The following is a 19,352-nucleotide window of genomic DNA, read 5'->3' as shown; positions in this document are numbered from 1 at the left end:
CATTATGGCTGTATACAAAATCAGAATATTAGTAGTGATAATGCATCATAATAGCTATAATAAAGAATTATCGCACTAAAATATATGGTTTTGCTATTCTCATGTGAATAATCACCATATTTCTAGAGAATCCTTTACTGTTTCTACTAGACTCCTACAGGTTTCTTCCCTATACTAGGTTTTTCCAACCTAAGGTCGCAACATTTGCTCACGATGCAGTGCGGTGACCCAGCATACCACTGCATGTTGTAGTATACAAGTCGTTGATATGATCTTTGTGAAGGGACTTCTTCACAAATTGCCATACCCCTCAGAGTGGTACAACAGAAACATTGCAGGTCATAACACTTCATACTTTATTACAAACATTGTCTTAACAAGTTGGTATTCTCACAGGTCCTATGAGAACACCCTAAGATACTGCTTAAGTACGATTACAACTCATAACAAATATAAAAAGAGCTCAACAACTTATTTAGGTAAGTTCTACGTTGCTCGACTCTATGATGCTAGGGTATGTCACTACTCCTCCACCTCCGTGTCATCGGGTCCGTAGACTATCCCATAGTCTACTCCTTCCACTCCGCCGGTAAGATCGGGTTCCTCGTAGACCAGCTCGCAACTTCCTTCTGGTGCTCCATCGTTGATGGCCTCCACTTCCGGATCACAGTCTAGCAAGGGTGTCGAAAGAAAGTGAGTACAGAGGTACTCAGCAAGTTCTAAAAGAGTAAAAAATGTTTGATGCACTAGCTACGGCCATTGATCAGGAAATCGCAGGTCAATGCATGTTTTGAAATCATTTCTTCAAAAGGTTGCTTTTATTATGAAAACTATGCCCGTCAGTCTTCACAGGTTGACCAGAACTTCGTGGAGTTCCTTTCCTGCCGCGTTCGCAGTTCCCTTCCCGGAACAAGGAGTGACAGCCACAATTTGATACACTCTGCAGAGGTGCGTTACTTTTCCCATAAGAGATTCCACCCTTTTTGCCATCCGCAGGGACTTGCCCCCGTTCACACTTCCTTTGGTGTGAGGCCAGGTATGAAAATCCAAGCCCACACCGCCTTCTCCGCGACACTGCAAACCCACCCTTTTGTCCAACCGTACACCCCCAGTAGACTTCTCCCGATAATACGGCTTTACTCACGGTGTACTCCGGACAATCCATCATAGATCGTAGAGCTTATCATCACTAATGGATGGGGATTTAAAAGGATATCCCAACCTATTGCGGCAGTGCCTCCAGCACCCCACCGGCTCTCTGCATCCGTTGGCGTGCAGAAGGGAAAAGATACGGCTGGCTTCCCCAGAGCCATTATAGATCTCATGGTCAACGCGGTTTGTACGGCGCTAGAATCACTGGACGGCATTGGTAATTAATCCTAGGGTGATATAACCCATTGCAATGGAACCTCCACCATATCAACACATACCATGGTTCCATTGCCAGCCACATAGTCATATTCATAGTTGAAAAGTAACATTTTATTTGCGATGCAGGAATGATAAGTATATAGCTTTGCATTAAAGTAGTAGAAAATAATCAAGTTGACATGAGCAAGGGTGAACTTGCCTGTGGACTGCGAGATAGTGCAGTTCAATGCAGTTGATGGAACCTGGACCTCGGGTTCTGTAAGAAGCATCATCGTCCGGTAAAGACAATGTTATAAAATCCAAATAATGCAATCATGGAGGTATTATTTTATGTTGAATCCCTTTACCCCGCTGAGTTATAGCAATTTAGGGTTGAGTTAAGATTTATGCCTTTGGCAGTAACTTGCAATTGATTTAAAAGGGTAAACCATTTTAATTCACATCAAATAATAATTCAAATTAAAACTATTTGACTTGGTGGTTTATCATTCACTCCAAAACTGAATTAAAATAATAGAGTTGTCTCTATATTTTTTTTTGGAATAAAATAGGGAATAGAGTATTTTTCTTTGAAAAATACCTTTCTCAATAGAAATGACTTGGAATAGTGGAATTTCATTTTGAAATGTTTGAAAATAAGTATTTGAACTTATTGGAGATTTTTCCTTGAATTTTTAAATACAAGGAAATAATAGTTTAAGATTCCAAGTTATTATTTAAATTCTGCAAATTCATAATTTTGAATTTATTTCTTAAATTCCATTTCATATTTTATTCTGGTTAAGATTTATTTTTCATTCACTAATCCAATTTTTAATGGATTTTTAGAGTTGTATTTTATTTACTAAAAATTGGTGAAATTCTGGCCTTTTCTAAATTGTTAAAAGACAAAAATGCCCCCTGGCCCTTATTGGGCCAGCCCATTTACCTAAAGCCCAGGGACAGCCCATTAAGGCTTGTCCCTTATGGGTCGGTGGCGCCGAACGGCCCACCCCACTCACTCACTCGGCCCTCTCTCACTCGTTCGTCTCTAACCCTAACCTCCTGCGACGCCCGTGGTGATGGCGTCGCCGCCATGGCCGCCGCCGCGCTCCGGCCAGCTCCGTGCTCCCCCGCCGTAGCCACCTACCAAATCAGAACCGCCGCGTGCAGATCTATCGATCTGTCCGCGTGGTTTTCCCCTTCTCTTCCTCTCCTGGCGAATCGCCCTCGCTCTGGATCTCGTGGAGAATCACCTCTGGCGATTGATGAACTCCGGCGAGCTCTCATCCTCGCCGACGATGGGTGCGCTCCTGAGGTTGACCTGGCGCGGGTGCTGCTCGCAGTACTCGTGCCGTCGCCTCAGGTGCTCTGCTACGGTGGTGTTCGTGTTCGCCGGCGTAACGTCGGCGCCTACCCTGGATTTGCAGCTGCTATGGCCGCGCGAGCACTGCCTCGCCATGCCCTAGCTTCTGCTTCCAGGCGCGTGTAAGTTGCCTCACCTCCTCCTTCTCTTCTCCATGTCTGTGCGCCTCCCTTGCTACTGTTCTTCTTCCTCCTCATGCTCTGTTGCTCTCTGGTGATCCTGTGATCACACAGAGCTATGCCATAGTTGCTTAATCTTCCAGTGTTTCTATCTACTGCAAGCTCATGGCCAAATCACCAGTTTCTGGTACTGGCCAATGTTGCTTTGCTTGCTATTCATGCTGTGCTTGCTTATCTTGCTGCTCCTAGCATGCCCTGTACTTGCCATGCTCTGCTGTGCTTGCTTAAGAGCTTGCTATACCATGATGTACTTGATTATGGCTTGCTTGTGCTTACTGGCATGTCATATTTGCTTGTCTAGGTGTACTGTGATACATCAGTGACACTTGTGTGTGCCAGTGGTGCTTGTGAAATGCTTCTGTGCTTCCTATGCAGGCTAATGATCCATTGGATCATCCTTTGCTTGTTGGCTAGCTTCTCTGTGTAGCTTGACTTGATTCAATTGATCCATTTGATCAATTAAATGTCAGTGATAGCTTTCAGATTAATCCTGTGGCTAAGCATCACTATGCTATTGCTTACTTGTGTTGTTGCTCATTCAAGCTTACTGGACTTGCTCCAGTGGCTAGGATCTAGGGTTGGTACTGTGTTGCTTAACAGTATGCTACTGTCAGTATTAGGCATGGATCTGTGATAACTTCATGCTTGAATTAATTAAGTTATGATGAACTGCTTATGCAGTGATGATTTAAATGACTTGCTTGCAAATGATTTGGCTATTCATGATTGTTTAGCAAGCAAATGAATCTGAATCCATTCCTGGATAATGATGTGCTATAGTTGGCTTTCTTTTAATTGGTGCTAAGTGTGATGTGACCTCAGTAGCCTTGCTACTGATTGGTTGCTCACCTATTTAATTGGATCTTGTGGCTACTCAACCTTTGCTTGCATATTTGGGGATCATACTAGATATGAATGCCAATATGCTTGCCTGATGAAAATCTAGGGTTTACTGATGGTTCATAGCTTAGGATTTACTGTGTAGTCTTTATTAGCTGCTATTCCCTGCAATTCATCTACTGTGTCTATCTGTGCATATGATCCTGCTAGTGTGTGCATCTGTGCATGTTTGCTAGCTTCTGTGTACAAGATCTGTATCTAGATGCTTTCTATTTTTAGTTTCTTTTTGACTGGCAGTAATCCTTGGTGAAAACCAAGTGATGATCTACCCACTTGAGCATCTGCTCATTCCCATGCTTATATCATGCATATTGTATGGATCAGATCCATTGGATCTGTCCAGGAACTTGGTATACCTTGTTCCAGCTCCTAGATTGAAATATTTGGTTGTTGCAGACTTGGGGTTTTTGATGCACAGCCCTTCACCTCCAGTTTCTGGTTGAGCTTCTCAAGTCACCATGATTCCTGGTGGCTAAGTGGTTGTGTGTTTGTTTCTGTTCTTGAGTATGAACTGGATGAACTGGTGCTGGTTCTAGCTTCACCCTTACCTGGTGATTTGCATATCTGGTCGACTGTCATGGTTCTAGGGTTTGTGTGCTATTTATATGGTCTCTACTTCTTCCCTGGCCATGACACACAAGCCTGGTTACTTTATGACTCACCCCTTGCATTGCCTTGCTGTTGCTTGGCTAGCAACAGCCTTCATATGCTGAAACTTGAGCCCCTGTGGCTTGCTCAGTTTTGGTCTGCCTATGCCTATCTTGTGCTGTCCAAGAATTTGGACAAGCACAAGTGTGCTGTGACAGTTTCACTGTCCAAACTGAATTTTGTGTTATTTTTTCTAACTGTCCAAACTGAACTTTGCTAATACTTATATTCTGGTTAGTTCTTGTTCTTTGTTTTGCAGGTTTGAATTATGGCCAGAAGATCACCCTCAAGCCACTTAGTCTAGGTTTAGTTTAGAATAAACTTGTAATTTTCCTTTTCTTTTATTTCTGATCATTATGTCTCAATTCTTGTATCAAGAATTTTGTAACAACTTTGTAATTTGTTTTGTATATCAATAAAGCTCAAGTTTTGGTTTATGAGCTTTTGTATTATGTAATGTTTATATTCTTGATTAAATATTGTATTTGATATTCACTTTGAAATTCAAAGTAATTTGAATTTATATCTTGTGTTTGAATTATGAATTCATTGTTTATATTGTGTGATGTTTATAGTTAAATGTTTAACACTTATCAAATGCAATCATTCCCCAAAGTAACAAGATACAAAAGAGATCATGTCGAAATTTCCCTAACTCACATTGCCTAATCCTAAGTGCACAATGAGAGAGAACTTCGATCCCTCTTAGGTTTAGTTGCAATAAGGCGCGAAAATTTCCCCCGTTTTGCGATGAAATGCACATCCCATTTCTAAATCTACCCTTCGTTGTTCCTATGTCCTGGGTTATTACACCTTTCTTCTTTGTGCTTTTGATCTCCATCTCCAAAGCACGGACATGATCTCCATCATCACCAGCATGGCGTCAAGGTCAGTGGCGCCGCTTCATGGTTGTCCATCACTTATAGCTACTACAACAACTACTTGAAATAAAGTTATTACATGATGAATAGACACGCAAGTCTTTAACAAAAATTAAAGACAACCATTAGGCTCCTGCCGGTTGCCATAATACAATAATGAACATCTCATACATCAAATATAATCATCATCACATCATGGCCATATCACATCACCAAACCCTGCAAAAACAAGTTAGACGCCTCTAATTTGGTTTGCATATTTTACGTGGTTTAGGGTTTTCGAGTAAGATCCAATCTACCTACGAACATGAACCACAACGGTGATACTAGTGTTGACAATAGAAGTGCAAATTACAATCTTCACTATGGTGGGAGAGACAGACACCCGCAAAGCCACTTATGCAATGCAAGTTGCATGTCAAGCGTGGAGCAAGTCTCATGAGACGCGGTCATGTAAAGTTAGCCTGGGCCGCTTCATCCCACCATGCCGCAAGAAGCAAAGTACACAAACTAAAGCAACAAGAGCATCACCGCCCACAAAACCATTGTGTTCTACTCGTGCAACAGATCTATGCATAGACATGGCTCTGATACCACTGATGGGGTTTGTAGCACAGAAAACAAAAAATTTCCTACCGCAAAGACGAATAAATCCAAGATCTAATCTATGGAACACCCGAAATCTAATCTACAAGATCGAAGCAACGAGATGGAGATGAGACTAACCCTCGAAGATTCCAAAGCCTACGAGATTAATCTCGTTGTTGGTGTAGACGATCGTCCCCGGTGCTGCAATTCGGCAGCACTTCCGTACTCGGTCGCGCGTACGGTGTCGATGAAGCTCCTTCCTCTCCCGTTCCAGCGGGCAGCGGAGGTGTGGTAGATCTCCACGGAATCCCAGCAGTACGACGGCGTGGTGGTGGTGGTGGAGAAGAGTTGCTGCAGGGCTTCGCCTAAGCCTGCACAGCGTATGGAGGTGGAAGAGAGAGGGGGGTCGGCCAGGGTTATGGATGGGGGCCTTGGCCGGCCACCCCCTCCCCTCTTTATATAGGTGGGGGGTCGGCCTAGGGTTTCCCCTAGGGCCCACCTGCCCCCTTGGCCGGCGCATGGGGAGGGGGCAACTCCTCCCCCAAGTCTTCCCCTTTATCTCCTAATTTAAACAATTTATTTTAGGAGATAGATCTTATCTCTAATTTTAAACCATTTAAATTAGAGATAGATCTTATCTCTAAGGGGCCGGCACAGGCCCACATGTCATGGTGGGCTGGACCCACTATGCCATGTGGCGCCTATGTGGCCTCTCCCGGGGTGGTGGGCCCACTGGTGGCCCTCTAGAACCTTCTAGAAGCTCCGGTCAAAACACCGGACTTTTACCGAACCCCGGAAATTGACTTCCCATATATGAATCTTATTCTCCGGACAATTCCGGACCTCCTCGTGATGTCCTGGATCCCATCCGAGACTCCGAACAAAAACTTCGGACTCCAACTCATATTCCGAATCTACTTATACGACATCGAACCTTAAGCGCGTCACCCTACGGTTCGCGAACTATGCAGACATGGTCGAGACTCCTCTCCGAGCAATAACCAATAGCGGGATCTGGAGATCCATAATGGCTCCCACATATTCAACGATGACTTAGTGATCGATTGAACCATTTACATACGATGTCAATTCCCTTTGTCACACGATAGTTTACTTATCCGAGGTTTGATCATCGATATCTCCATACCTTGTTCAACCTCGTTACTAACAAGTACTCTTTACTCGTACCGCGGTATGTCATCCCTTATGATCAAATCATATGCTTGCAAGCTAATCAGACGACATTCCACCGAGAGGGTCCAGAGTATATCTATCCGTCATCAGGATGGACAAATCCCACTATTGATCCATATGCCTCAACTCACACTTTCCAAATACTTAATCCCATCTTTATAACCACCCATTTACGCAATGGCGTTTGATGTAATCAAAGTACCCTTCCGGTGTAAGTGATTTACATGATCTCATGGTCGAAGGACTAAGACAACTATGTATCGAAAGCTTATAGCAAATTGAACTTAATGACTTGATCTTATGCTACGCTCATTTGGGTGTGTGTCCATCATATCATTCAACTAATGACATAACCTTGTTATTAATAACATCCAATGTTCATGATCACGAAACCATGATCATCCATTAATCAACAAGCTAGTTATACAAGAGGCTTACTAGGGACTTCTTTGTTGTTTACATAACACACATGTATCAATGTTTCGGTTAATACAATTATAGCATGGTATGCAAACATTTATCATAAACACAAAGATATTATAATAACCACTTTATTATTGCCTCTTGGGCATATCTCCAACAATAACCCTAATCTTCTGGTTTTGCAAGTTTGTCGTCGTTTTTGAATCCTTAAGCCCACAAGGTAGGCACTGAAGGTAGGTGGCAGATGGCAACGGAGACGTTAATGATTACCTGGGCCACAAGTTTGAATGTGTGAACAATTTTGTTTTGTCCGAAGCTACAAAAAAAAAATACAAAAACACTTTGTTAGGTTCAAGTATGTTCCAGCCCCTATTCGGTATGCATAAAACCATAAAGAACCGCTTCACCTGATTTGTGGACTCGGGAGATCAAGAAAAAAAAGCCAGCCTTACTAAGTTCTGAGATTTGTGACTTTTGTGATACCCCAAAAGTTGCAGTTTTCTGATAAAATTTCATTCGGTTGTGGTTTTGTGATACCCTAGCCCCAAAGTGGCCGTTTGCGACCTGTGTGGAAAAATAGAAAAGTAAAATACAATACAAATAGCTTTATCAAAACCTTTTTCCCTAGTAAATCTAGGTTTTTAAAAGTTTCCACGGAAAACTATAGTTGTTAGATAATTGATTCAAATACACCAGCCCTAATTTCGATATAGCTACCTTCGAACCCTATCGAGGATTCGAGATTAACCTTTCTCTTATTGCCAAAAAGGAATTCTCCGAATTGCCAGAGCTTTTTGCCTCAGAGGAATTTTATATTGGAGGTTTCGAATCCTTGGAATCTTTTTTTTTTTGAAACATCGAATCCTTGAAATCTTTCCTCCGTATGCCATTTTATTAGAATCTTTGTTCTCTGTTTTGGATGAAAAAAGTCCCAAAAAGTCTTGTTACAGTTTCATTTGTTTTCTTAAAGTGTGCTATTGAAATATCTTTGATACATTTTTATGGTTTTCAAAATCTTTAGAATTGAGGAGGACATAACACGCGAAACCTTTTTTTTCTAATTATCCTGTGTCTCGAGAAATGCGCGAATCATATGGCATGAAATTGAGATTCAGCTGCTACTTCATTTTCAACCGTTTGGATCGTAGGATGAACAAGTCAGTGAAACACAATAATTTTGCCACTTCTTTTAGCTGACACTCTGTCCAGTTTGGTAGTACTAAAATAAAGCACACGCAAATAAAAGAAGAAGAAAAAAACAGGGTCGCGCACCAACCCTTGCACATGTTTTGTGCACCAGCAGTTTCTTCATCCCGAGCTTTTTCTTGGTTTGAAAGCATTGTTCTGTGCGCAGCAGGAGCAACTCTGTAACCAACACTGTATATAAACAACACACACAGAAACAAAGCTGACTGACAGACAAGAGAGAGCACGGGTGACCAGCGGCCATGGCGAGCGCGCTGAACGGCGGCGGAGGGAATGGCGGCGGCGGCGTCGGCGGGGTGATGAAGAACATGAGCCTGCTGCGTTTCCAGTACTACTGCGTGCTGGGGGCGGTGGCCGGGGCCGTCATCTTCGCCACGCTCCGCTACATGCCCGCCGCGGCCGCCGGCGCCGGGGCCCTCTCCACCACCTCCGCCGTCGCTACCGCCACCGCGGCGGCGCCCGCCGTGAGCGAGCACAGGAAGAGCAAGGGGGCGGCGGTGCAGCCGCGGAAGGCGGCGGCGGTGAAGGTGGATGCGAAGGCGTCGGAGGTGCTGGTGTTCAACTTCGGGGACTCCAACTCGGACACGGGCGGCGCGGTGGCCATCATGGGGATCCGCATCGCGCCGCCGGAGGGGCGCGCCTTCTTCGGCCACCCCACCGGCAGGCTCTCCGACGGCCGCGTCGTGCTCGACTTCATCTGTGAGTGCCGCCCGCTTCCCCGTTCCCCTTTTTTACTAGAGCAAAGTAGAGATTAGGCAGATTAATCCTAATTTACTGGAGCAAGTGGTAGATTAATCTGTGGAATGTCTTGTCGTAGTGCGTAATCTATGCTTGTTTGCATTGGGAACCTGTCCGGCGGCGAGAGAGAAGAGAAGTCGAATTGAAAATCTGTTGGCTCCGTCATGCTTAGGCAAATGCTACGGCTAACTAGCTCTGCTAAAGTATGCCGTGCAGTATAATCCTTGAACCATTTGGAGCAGGGGAATTTTTCGGACTACTTTTGTGTTTTATTTGGAATTCTTACACTGTAAACAAACAGTGGGATCTAATCACACTCTGTTGAGGGGTCAGCCGAGCGTGTGCATCAATCGATGCTCGTGCGCAGCACAAATGGTCTCTGGTTCTGTCGAGTTGATGGACCGGCACATTCCGGATTTGACCCCAAAACATTGGCAAGATGCGTCTCTCCATTCTCGTACACGTTCGATGAAAAACCAATCTCATGGCAAAGGTAGATCTAGCCCCAAATTGAAATTGGGCACCAACCAAAGACGACAGTAACGCCAAAACCCATTGCATCTTTTCTTTTCCACTCTGGCAGAAAATGTCTTTTTTTTGTGGGTTCAGTTTAGCGGCCAGCCAAAAAGCTTGTAGGAAACGGGATCTCATGTTGAGTTTTGAAGCAGCCTCGTGCGACCGCGGATCACCAAACGGCAAACGCCACCAACGCCGCACTAGCTTTCGTTCAAACAAAGGAAAGCAGAGGAAAGAGACGGATCACTGATATAATTAATTAGCAAAAGGGAGCGTATCCATGATCCATGCAGTAGGTGGCGAATGCGATGCTGGATCGCACGACGATGACAGCTCGTCTGCCCATTTTTCTCCCGTCAAGTTGAGCGCACACCCTGGGCCTAATTTACATCCTAATTCAGCATTTCACGCTTGAGCTGGAAGGTTTTGGGTGGGCGACCACCACCGTGTCTGTCTCCCTGCCTGGATTGTTCGCAGTGTCTGGCTAGAACAAGGATGACACCGAGGTTTCAGAAAACGCGCTGGACGAGGTGGAAGGGTCGAATTTGATGTCAAACGGAAGGCGATGGCAGAGTCGCGTTTCCTTGGGACTATTATGTTGTCTGGATGACGCTAAGGTTTCAGAGTTCTTTTTTTTTGCGGGTAAGGTTTCAGAATTCACATACAGACAGTTCTACGATGCGTGATGGATGAGGTAGGACCTGAACGAGGAGGAGAGGACGGAGGAGTGGGTGTTTGGCCGATGGCAAGTTGGCGACTCACTTTTGGGCCTGTAGACTCGTGGTTTCTCATCAGGTTCAGGTTGGCGACGCGTAGCAATGGACGGAAGCTGCGCCTCTTCGCCCACCCACCCCTGTTCAATTTCTTTATTCACAGCAGCAAAGGTAGAAGATCACATGGGGGCTAGCTCGGCGGCTACCTCCCCTACCCTCTCTTTGCCCATCTTTCTGCTATCCCTTTTGGGATGGACCGGCGCTGCACATGGGAGCTTCCCGGCATCTCCCTCTCGGATTCTTCTGGGCCGCCCAACCCCACGGACAAGTGAAATCGAGTCGCACCTCCCCGTTCGACCTTCGACTTCGAGGGGAATTGTCCAGGTAGAATCCATCGGAGCGGAGCCCCACACCCAGAGATCGCTGACAGCGGGAATCAACTCACGGGAGCAATGTGCACACAATTGCAGCTGGGGATTTGCCTGAACAAGAGCTCTCTCTTTACTTCCTTTGCAGTTCCAGGCACGTCGCGCCATTCAAGCTTACCTACCGAAATGATATACTAGTACTAATGGATAAAGCCACATGAATAATTTCGATCAGAATGGACTCTTTTGGTCCTATCGCCAATTCGCCATTGCTGTTCCGTAGCCTCTTTGTTCTTTTCTCTTTCTCTTTTCCTTCTCACATTCTCTTCTTCACGCGCTGCCTAACTACTATCAAAATCCACGCAGACAAGGATCTCACATATACTTTATTGGGTACATTATTATTCATTAGCACTACCAGTCACCAATGCCCATTCTCTCCTTTCTCCACTCTTCATTTCACATCTTCTGAACTTCGATTCCTTCAAGGAAAACAAGTGGTACATGGACTGAACAAATCTGTGTTGCGTCTTCCTAAAGTATCACTATTTTTTTTTTCAGCTGCTGCTCTGAAAATGATAGCCCACCTCTAAAATGTCAGAAACCCGATACAATTGAGAGACTGAGAGGAGCTATTAAACATTTAAACATAAGCGTATCACTCACGGCAATAAAATGCCTTGCAGCTTACTGCTCCTCGTTTTCTACTGCAAAGTCAACAATGTCTTGTGGCCTCAATAACCTCTCTCTCTCGTTGAGATCAACAGCACACCTGGATTTCTGTATGTTGCTGCCCCATTTTCTTCATACAGCACAAGTGAGGTGTAAAGCACCTTCGGAACCTGATACAGCTACTGCAATCCATGCACTGATTACCTTTTTTTCTACTACTTTATTATTCGTTTATTATAGCGTACGATCGAATTGGCTGAAAGTTCTCAGACATTAGTACAATGCAAATTTGCGTCTGCCTGATTGTCCGCTGACGGTGTAACTAATGGTTGGCTGTGCATTTTTTTTCGTGCTCAGGTGAGACGCTGAACACACACCACCTGAGCCCCTACATGAAGCCGCTGGGTTCAGACTACAGCAACGGTGTCAACTTCGCCATCGCTGGAGCGACTGCGACGCCCGGCGACACGCCGTTTTCACTCGACGTGCAGGTCGATCAGTACATATTCTACAGGGAGAGATGCAATGATTCCATCACGAGAGGTTTCCTGGCTCTCCATCTTACCAAAGTTCCTGATTGCTTTGAGGCGCCGTCAGCTGACAAACTTGTCGATTGTTTCCTTGCCAATGTCATTCAGGTGAGTCTGCGCCGGTCGACCCCAAAGATTTCCACAAAGCTCTCTTCACTCTGGACATTGGGCAGAACGATATCACTAGCATCATGTACCTACCCTATGATCAAGTGCTTGCAAAGCTTCCCCACTTTGTTGCTGAAATCAGGAAAGCCATCCAGGTACATGTGGTTCAGATATAGGTTCGCATTCATCAATTCTGAAATGCTGACTACTCTGTGACACGACCATTAAGTTGTTCAATCCTTGCAACAAATGCAGACATTGCATAAGAACGGTGCCAGGAAGTTCTGGGTACATGGGACAGGTGCGCTAGGATGCCTGCCAGCAAAGCTTGCGATGCCGAGGGACAACAATGGTGACGTGGATGAGCATGGATGCCTCACAAAGTTCAACAATGCCGCCAAGAAGTTCAATGAGTTGCTGAGTGAAGCCTGCGACGACCTGCGGTGGCAACTGAAGAAATCCGCCGTCGTCTTCGTGGATATGTTCGCAATCAAGTATGATCTCGTCGCCAACCACACGAAGCATGGTAAGTTACTGTGTTGATTCCCCTTTGCCGATAACTGCAAATAGGTCATGGTTCAATAACCGTTGTTCGTCGGTATGAACCTCTACCTCGAAAAATTGTGCAATTTTGTGATTCTGAAAGTCCAGGGCATTGATTGCGTTGACCGATGTTCGTCAGCGAAACTAGTATGATTTAACTTTTTTGGTTCTTGTTATAATTTAGGGATTGAGAAGCCATTGATGACATGTTGCGGCCATGGAGGCCCCCCTTACAACTACGACCCCAAGAGAAGCTGCATGGGCGTTGATAAGGACACGTGCAAGCCTGATGACAAGTTAATCAGCTGGGATGGGGTCCACTTCACCGACGCTGCAAACAGCTTGGTGGCCTCCATGGCCATCAGTGGTGAATACTCCATTCCTAGGATGAAGCTTACCAGCTTGGTCAAGCCTGCAAAGTCTACTGATTCATGATGAATTGACGATGCATCCATTAAGTCAATCCAGTGAATCCAGTTACCTTGCCACAGAAATGATGAAGCTCGAGGTACTAACAAAAACTGACCCCAATGGAGTTCATTTGAGGTCCTTATAATCACGGTGATTGGGAAAATGGGATGCTATTCTATACTTTTTTTTGTACAATTGCGGTGTATGTGTATATCCTAGGAGTTAAGTTAATGCATGCAGGTTATCTGTGCGATGTGTTTTACCTCTGAATTTTGATCAATAAATATAGATGGATATTTAGACTGTTTTTTTTCCTCGAAAAGAAATTCCTTACAAAAATGGACATGATCTTATCACTTTGTGGGACAAAAGCTCAACGTTATAACATCCATAACTTCATTTACCTTAGAACTCTCATCCTTGTACACACTGAAGGTTAAGCACTGAGAAAAAAAAATTAATGATGCAATTGCTAGATTATCCAAACTGGTCTTGTAAGGGGTATGCATTAGTTCCACCGCAGCATTCCCTGGAGCAATCATGGGGATAAGCAATGCATTACCTTAGACTAGCATTAAACGAAAATGCTTCCAAAGTTTCAGGCCACATGGAGCAGGCAGTCTGGAGTCTGGACCATGGCTAACCTTTTTCCTGTCCACTTTGCAGGCAAAGATGAAAGAACATTCTCGCTTTGGTTCCTTCTGATATGTACCTCACTTTGATAAAAAAAAAAACAAACGGGACACAGATCAAGGAAATAGCTGCAAACATATTCCATCCAGCCAACAACACATATTTCATTCAACCAACCATCAGCAGTTAGTGTATTCTTTTTTACTTAATCAGCACTTGGTTACAATAAGACCAACATTAAGCACACCAAGAAACGGTGACTAGCATCTTACGAGCACCAACATTAAGCACACCACAACTTGTACCATAACCTTTTGGTGTGAAAACTATATCATCTCTTATAGCAACCTGTTCATCTTTGTCATAGTGTGCCACCAGGATAGAAACTTTGAGCTCTCCATCACAGCGCCGAACGGAGACGACACGCCTTGAAAGCTTTATCGTGCCATCATCAGCAACGAGAGGCAACTTATCATCTCCAAAAGCAAGCAAATGAACTTCCACGTCACGTCTGGTACTAGCGGTAAGAACACCTTGGAAACCATCTGGCCATGATGACCCACCAACGAGTCGCACGCTGATTGTTGCCTCCACTGCTTTGCTAACGTGGCGAAATGTTAACTTCAGCGTGCTGTGTTTGCTAGTATAATCTTTATCATAAGGACAATATACGCGAGTGCTCAACGGCAAGACTAGAAAACTGAGATCTCGATCCTCGGACTCGGTTGCACCCTTAGCTTTAAGCACGATCTCGATGTTTCCAGGATCGAAACATATCAAAACAGCACGTGAAGGACCCGTGAGCTCTAGATACGGATGCTGCATGCAACGATTCATTAAGTAAACATATGATAAATGTTTTGATCGGTAACGGGCGCTGACTATGAATAATAGGGAATGCGATAGTAGGATTGAAGCTGATGCAGATAATTAATTACCTCCTCCGTGATGGTTTGGCAATTACTCCTTGCACGAGCGAAGACAATGTTACGATCGCGATGCTGCAAAACATCGCGCACGGTGACCATACCAAAGACGTGTAGCGGCCACCGTAAACCTCCTCTTATTGATGCAACTTTGATCGAACATATTTGTAAGTTATCGCTACCACAGATGAAGGCGCCATGAGGGGTAGCCGCTGCATCGACGGGCGTACATGTACATTTAGTTAGTTATTTGGATGTCTCAAAAATAAAAAGTTAGTTATTTGGGTTGAGTAGAAAAAAGTACAGTAGATGGCGTTGGGTGGGTGCTTACTGATGTCATCGTTTTTCCAAGGTCTACAGGTGAAATAGAAGCTGGTGTGGACGGCCTTTGGGTCAGACTTGTCTTTGTCGTAGCACCCGTACTGCTCCGCGCTTCTCCTTTCTTGTGTGTTCATCGTCCTCTCCTCTTTCTGCGCCTCGGCCATGATCGTCGATTGTTCAGTCTCCTCGTCCGTCTGCATTGTTGGGTTGGGTTGGGTAGGGTTTGGATACAGGATTCAGATGTACATATTATTACATGTGAGGCCCCAAGGCAAGGAAATAATAAGGCATGGATGAAAAAGAGTCCGTGCACAGCACGGGTTGTATCCGATCCGTACGTCTATCAACCGATCAATACAAGCCGAGACGTTTCATGACGCATAGATCGCAGCTTACCATGGCGATCGACATGGATAGTAGCAGTGTCTCTTTACCCTACCATGCCGTCTTCGAGATCCTCTCCAGGACGCCGGTGAAGTCGGTCTGCCGGTTCCGATGCGTGTCCAAGGGGTGGCGCCGCCTCATCTCCAGCCCCGTCTTCGCCGCCGCGCACAGGTCCCGCCACGGCCCTCTCCTTGTCGACGGCGGCTCTTTCCCAGAAGAAGAGCCAGACGGAGGCCGTGACGTGCGTCTCATGGACACGGACGGAAACGTGGTGAGGGTCCTCAGGGGCGTCGGGGGCTACGGGATGATTTGTAGCACGAGCCTCGACGACCTCATCTGCGTCAATGGCGCTTCCTGCGGCGGCGTCAGCGTGGTCGATCCGGCCACAGGGGAGGTCCTCTTGACCTGCCCACAGGTGGATGTGGTAGAGCACGATGCGTTTCCCTACGTCGCCGTACGCTACTACCCCGTCTTTGGTTTCGGCCGCGCCGCCGCGTCCGGTGAATACAAGATTGTGCGTGTCGTCAACGACAGCACCTGTGAGATCCTTACGTTAGGGGACGGCGGCAATGGGTGGAGGAAAACACAGCCGCCGCCGACCTGTTGCCGCCCTGGCACCGATCGAGGCTCTCCTGTCACTGTCAATGGCGTTATGTACTTCCTAATAGACTTGGCAACTGCTAACGACGACACCTTGCTATGCCTTGACCTGGAGAGTGAACAGTGGAAGCCTGATGTCCTAGGAGGACCACGGGAGTTGTTCGACATGGAGGAGTGGGAGAAGATATTGGCGGTGCGCATAACAGAGCTTAACGGCGCCTTGTGCGTGGTTCAACCGGTGTGCGATGAGACGCGCTGGGATAAATTCCCGGAAGATCCATTCACCAACATCTGGTTACTGGATGATTCGGGCAAGAGCTGGATCAAGGCGTACAGGATCCCTATGGCGGCGTCCGCTTCTCGTTATACGCCGCTGAGGGTGATGCCTGATACTGGGAAGGTGCTTCTGCAGTGCTCCCTGGACTGCTATTTTGACAAAGAACCGTCGGTGGTGCTTCGGGTCTACGATCCTCGCACCGGCTCGTGCGTCGACGTTACAGGGGCGGCGCCCGACGACCTCGCCGGCAGAATTGGCCTTTGTAGCTTTGGATTGGACCATCCGGTGTCCGGCGGCAAGAGTTTGTTAGCACGTTTTTTTGACCAAGCATCGTTGTTTTTCAGTAAGAAGAACGGACAAGAAGCTATGGAAAACTAATACTTTTTTGGCTTGTGAATTCAACAAGATCGAGCAGAGAGTTTATGCCATCCGATGGCTGATACTCATGAATGGTCAAGTATTTGCCATCCGCTACTACATGCAGCTTACCGTGCAATGTACTGAGTCACCATGCATCTTATACCTAGGATTATAACAGTCTTAATTGAATAGGAGAACCACCTACCAGTTTAATTGATGACCTTCCCCAATGTTGTGAATTTTATGAGATTTCACCAGTACACTATAAATTACAAGGGAGGTTGAACCCCATAATATCTACATGTTCAATATCAGAAAAGTCTCAAATTAATTTTCCCGCACTTTATCTCAAATCTTTCAGTGAGCTGCAAAATTTCAAATCCATATGTTGTATGGTGTGAGATTAAAAAGAGGGAAGTTTCAGAGAAAAAAAAAAGACTAGCGTGGGTCTTGTTGCACCTATGAACAACCCAGATCGGGGTGCGTATTGAGTGCCTAAGAAAATCCACTTATTATAAACCTCAGCTCGAAATATATCCATGTATGTGTAGAACTTCTCTAAACCTTGCTAGGTACAACTTTTGAAGAATGTCTTCTTGTCCATCCTTGATCTCCGTGACCGGCCACTTGTGTGGTATTGGTTCTCTTGTCCTCGAGATATTCCTTCGAATGTTCAAAGAACTAGGAAATCTGTGAATGTAACATCTTTTGAATCAGTCTCTACAATCCATTGAAGTTTTCTAAAGCTCTAGGTGCAACCCTCAGCCTTAAAGAATCTAGGTCATTTCCTCTCATGCTTTCAAATGGAGCTCTTGACCTCAAACTTCAAACCATAAATTGAGTCCCCTCCCGTTCCATCGCGAGTGGTAAAATCTCCATCTTGTACCATAAGAATTTTTCTAACATGATGGAAGAATAATCCCTGCACGAATAGCAATTACCGAGAGATGTGTTTAGTGGTTGTTGCAAAGAAGTGACAAGCAAATCAGTGCAACATACCCAGTTGTGTCATCGAACTTTGACCTTGTATTTTTTGTCTACAATTTGGAATTGGCCAACCTTCCTTTTGATCAATAAATAGAGACATGTATTTAACATGATTTTTTCAAAATTAAAATTAAATATGCATATACATCCACCTGGTTCAGATCTAGCAATATAGACAAATTTATCTTCTCAATATTAGTTTTAAAAATTTCACGAAAGTGGGAACCCAATAGAATAACTAGCATTGTGCCTAAGGTTATTAAACCCAATCAAACAACCTTCATGCCAGGACGACATATGCTTTAGTAGTGGTTCTATATGAAATCATTCATGGACTGCATAGAAAGAAAATGGATGTTGTTTTATTTAAGATAGACTTTGAGAAGGCATATGACAAGGTTTAATCGTCTTGTCTGCAGCAATATTTGCATATGAAAAGTTTTTCACACATATGGTGTGATGTCACTTCGCAATATGTATATGGAGGGTCGGTGGGAATACTGGTCAATGATGACATTGGACATTGGTTTCAAACGAGGGGCTGAGACAAGGCGGTCATCTCTCTCTTTTGCGAAATAAGGGCAAAAGAGGATGATCAGTTGGAGTCCCTCATCTCGTTGGGGGGGGGGGGGGGGGGGGTCCATCCTTCAGTATGTTGATGATACTATTTTTTTTCATGGAACACGATTTAGAGAAGGCTGTGAAAATGAAGTTGATCATTTGCATCTTTTGAGAAGCTATATTAGGTAAAAATAACTTCCACATAGGTGACCTTTTCTGTTTTGGAGTGGCTAAGGAAATGCAGGAGCGGTATAAAAAAATGGGTTGTGAAGCTTTCATTTTGATACCTAGGTGACCTGATTCATTTTAAAGAAATACATAATAAATAATAGAACCCAATAGAGAACTGCTTTAAATGGATGTTGCGATCCTGTCAAAGTAAGTTTCTCTCGTATGAAGATGGGCTCGTGCTTATTAATTGTGTTCTAAATAGTCTTCTGATGTTTATGCTATCTTTTTATAGAAATACCTAAATAGGCATGAAAAAGATGGGATTTCTATCAAATAACGATCAGCTTAAACGAAAATATTGTTAGACAAAGTGGAATTTAATTTTTGACCTAAAGACAATTGGGGTATAGGCCAAATCCAATGGGCTGCCGCATAATAACGGACCGTATTTCGTTCCGGAAGGGGCGGCCAGCGGACAAGAAAGAGGCCGATGTCCGGATGAGGGTGGCAGCGGCTCCAACGGAGAAAACCGCAAAAAAAATGGACGGATAAAAAAGTTAAACTGCTATATTTAGGGGCACACATAGGACGAGTTTTGCAACTAAAAAGAAAAAATATAAAGATAAATCCGGCGGAAGCTCCTCGGCCTCCTCGCCAACGGCTTCTAGACCTCGCCGTCGAGGTCGATGAAGACATGCGGTGGCGGCCACACGTTGTCCATTGGAGGAGGAGGCGGCAGCTCCTCAGCTGCTGTCGGTGGAGGTGGTGGCATCGACCAAGCCGCTTGCTATGAGCGCT

General features: G+C 45.0%; 2 protein-coding genes across 2 annotated transcripts; both read left to right on the top strand.

Annotated features, from left to right (window-relative positions):
* The first annotated feature begins 8,865 nt into the window (after positions 1-8,865).
* Positions 8,866-13,634, top strand: LOC127292283 (GDSL esterase/lipase At1g09390). The gene is made up of 5 exons (XM_051321647.2): positions 8,866-9,434; positions 12,100-12,285; positions 12,381-12,535; positions 12,636-12,906; positions 13,108-13,634. Exons 1-5 carry the CDS (start codon positions 8,978-8,980, stop codon positions 13,356-13,358), a joined length of 1,320 nt encoding a protein of 439 aa, XP_051177607.1. The 5' UTR covers positions 8,866-8,977; the 3' UTR covers positions 13,359-13,634.
* A 1,977-nt stretch (positions 13,635-15,611) lies between these two features.
* LOC139832184 (F-box protein At1g11270-like) lies at positions 15,612-16,853 on the top strand. Its single transcript, XM_071821829.1, has one exon. It carries the CDS (start codon positions 15,612-15,614, stop codon positions 16,851-16,853), a length of 1,242 nt encoding a protein of 413 aa, XP_071677930.1.
* Positions 16,854-19,352: the final 2,499 nt, after the last annotated feature.

This window comes from Lolium perenne, chromosome 1 (genome assembly GCF_019359855.2).
Source record: "Lolium perenne isolate Kyuss_39 chromosome 1, Kyuss_2.0, whole genome shotgun sequence".
Lineage (NCBI taxonomy): Eukaryota > Viridiplantae > Streptophyta > Magnoliopsida > Poales > Poaceae > Lolium > Lolium perenne.
This window is presented reverse-complemented; position numbering and strand designations above follow the sequence as displayed.

What these genes read in the sequence shown, in the direction of transcription:
- LOC127292283 (XM_051321647.2), top strand. Translation starts at nt 8,978, where the DNA reads ATGGCGAGCGCGCTGAACGGCGGCGGAGGGAATGGCGGCGGCGGCGTC. An exon ending in CAATGATTCCATCACGAGAG is followed by an intron (nt 12,286 to 12,380) that starts GTTTCCTGGCTC and finishes AATGTCATTCAG; the next exon opens with GTGAGTCTGCGCCGGTCGAC. An exon ending in CGCCAACCACACGAAGCATG is followed by an intron (nt 12,907 to 13,107) that starts GTAAGTTACTGT and finishes GTTATAATTTAG; the next exon opens with GGATTGAGAAGCCATTGATG.
- LOC139832184 (XM_071821829.1), top strand. Translation starts at nt 15,612, where the DNA reads ATGGCGATCGACATGGATAGTAGCAGTGTCTCTTTACCCTACCATGCC.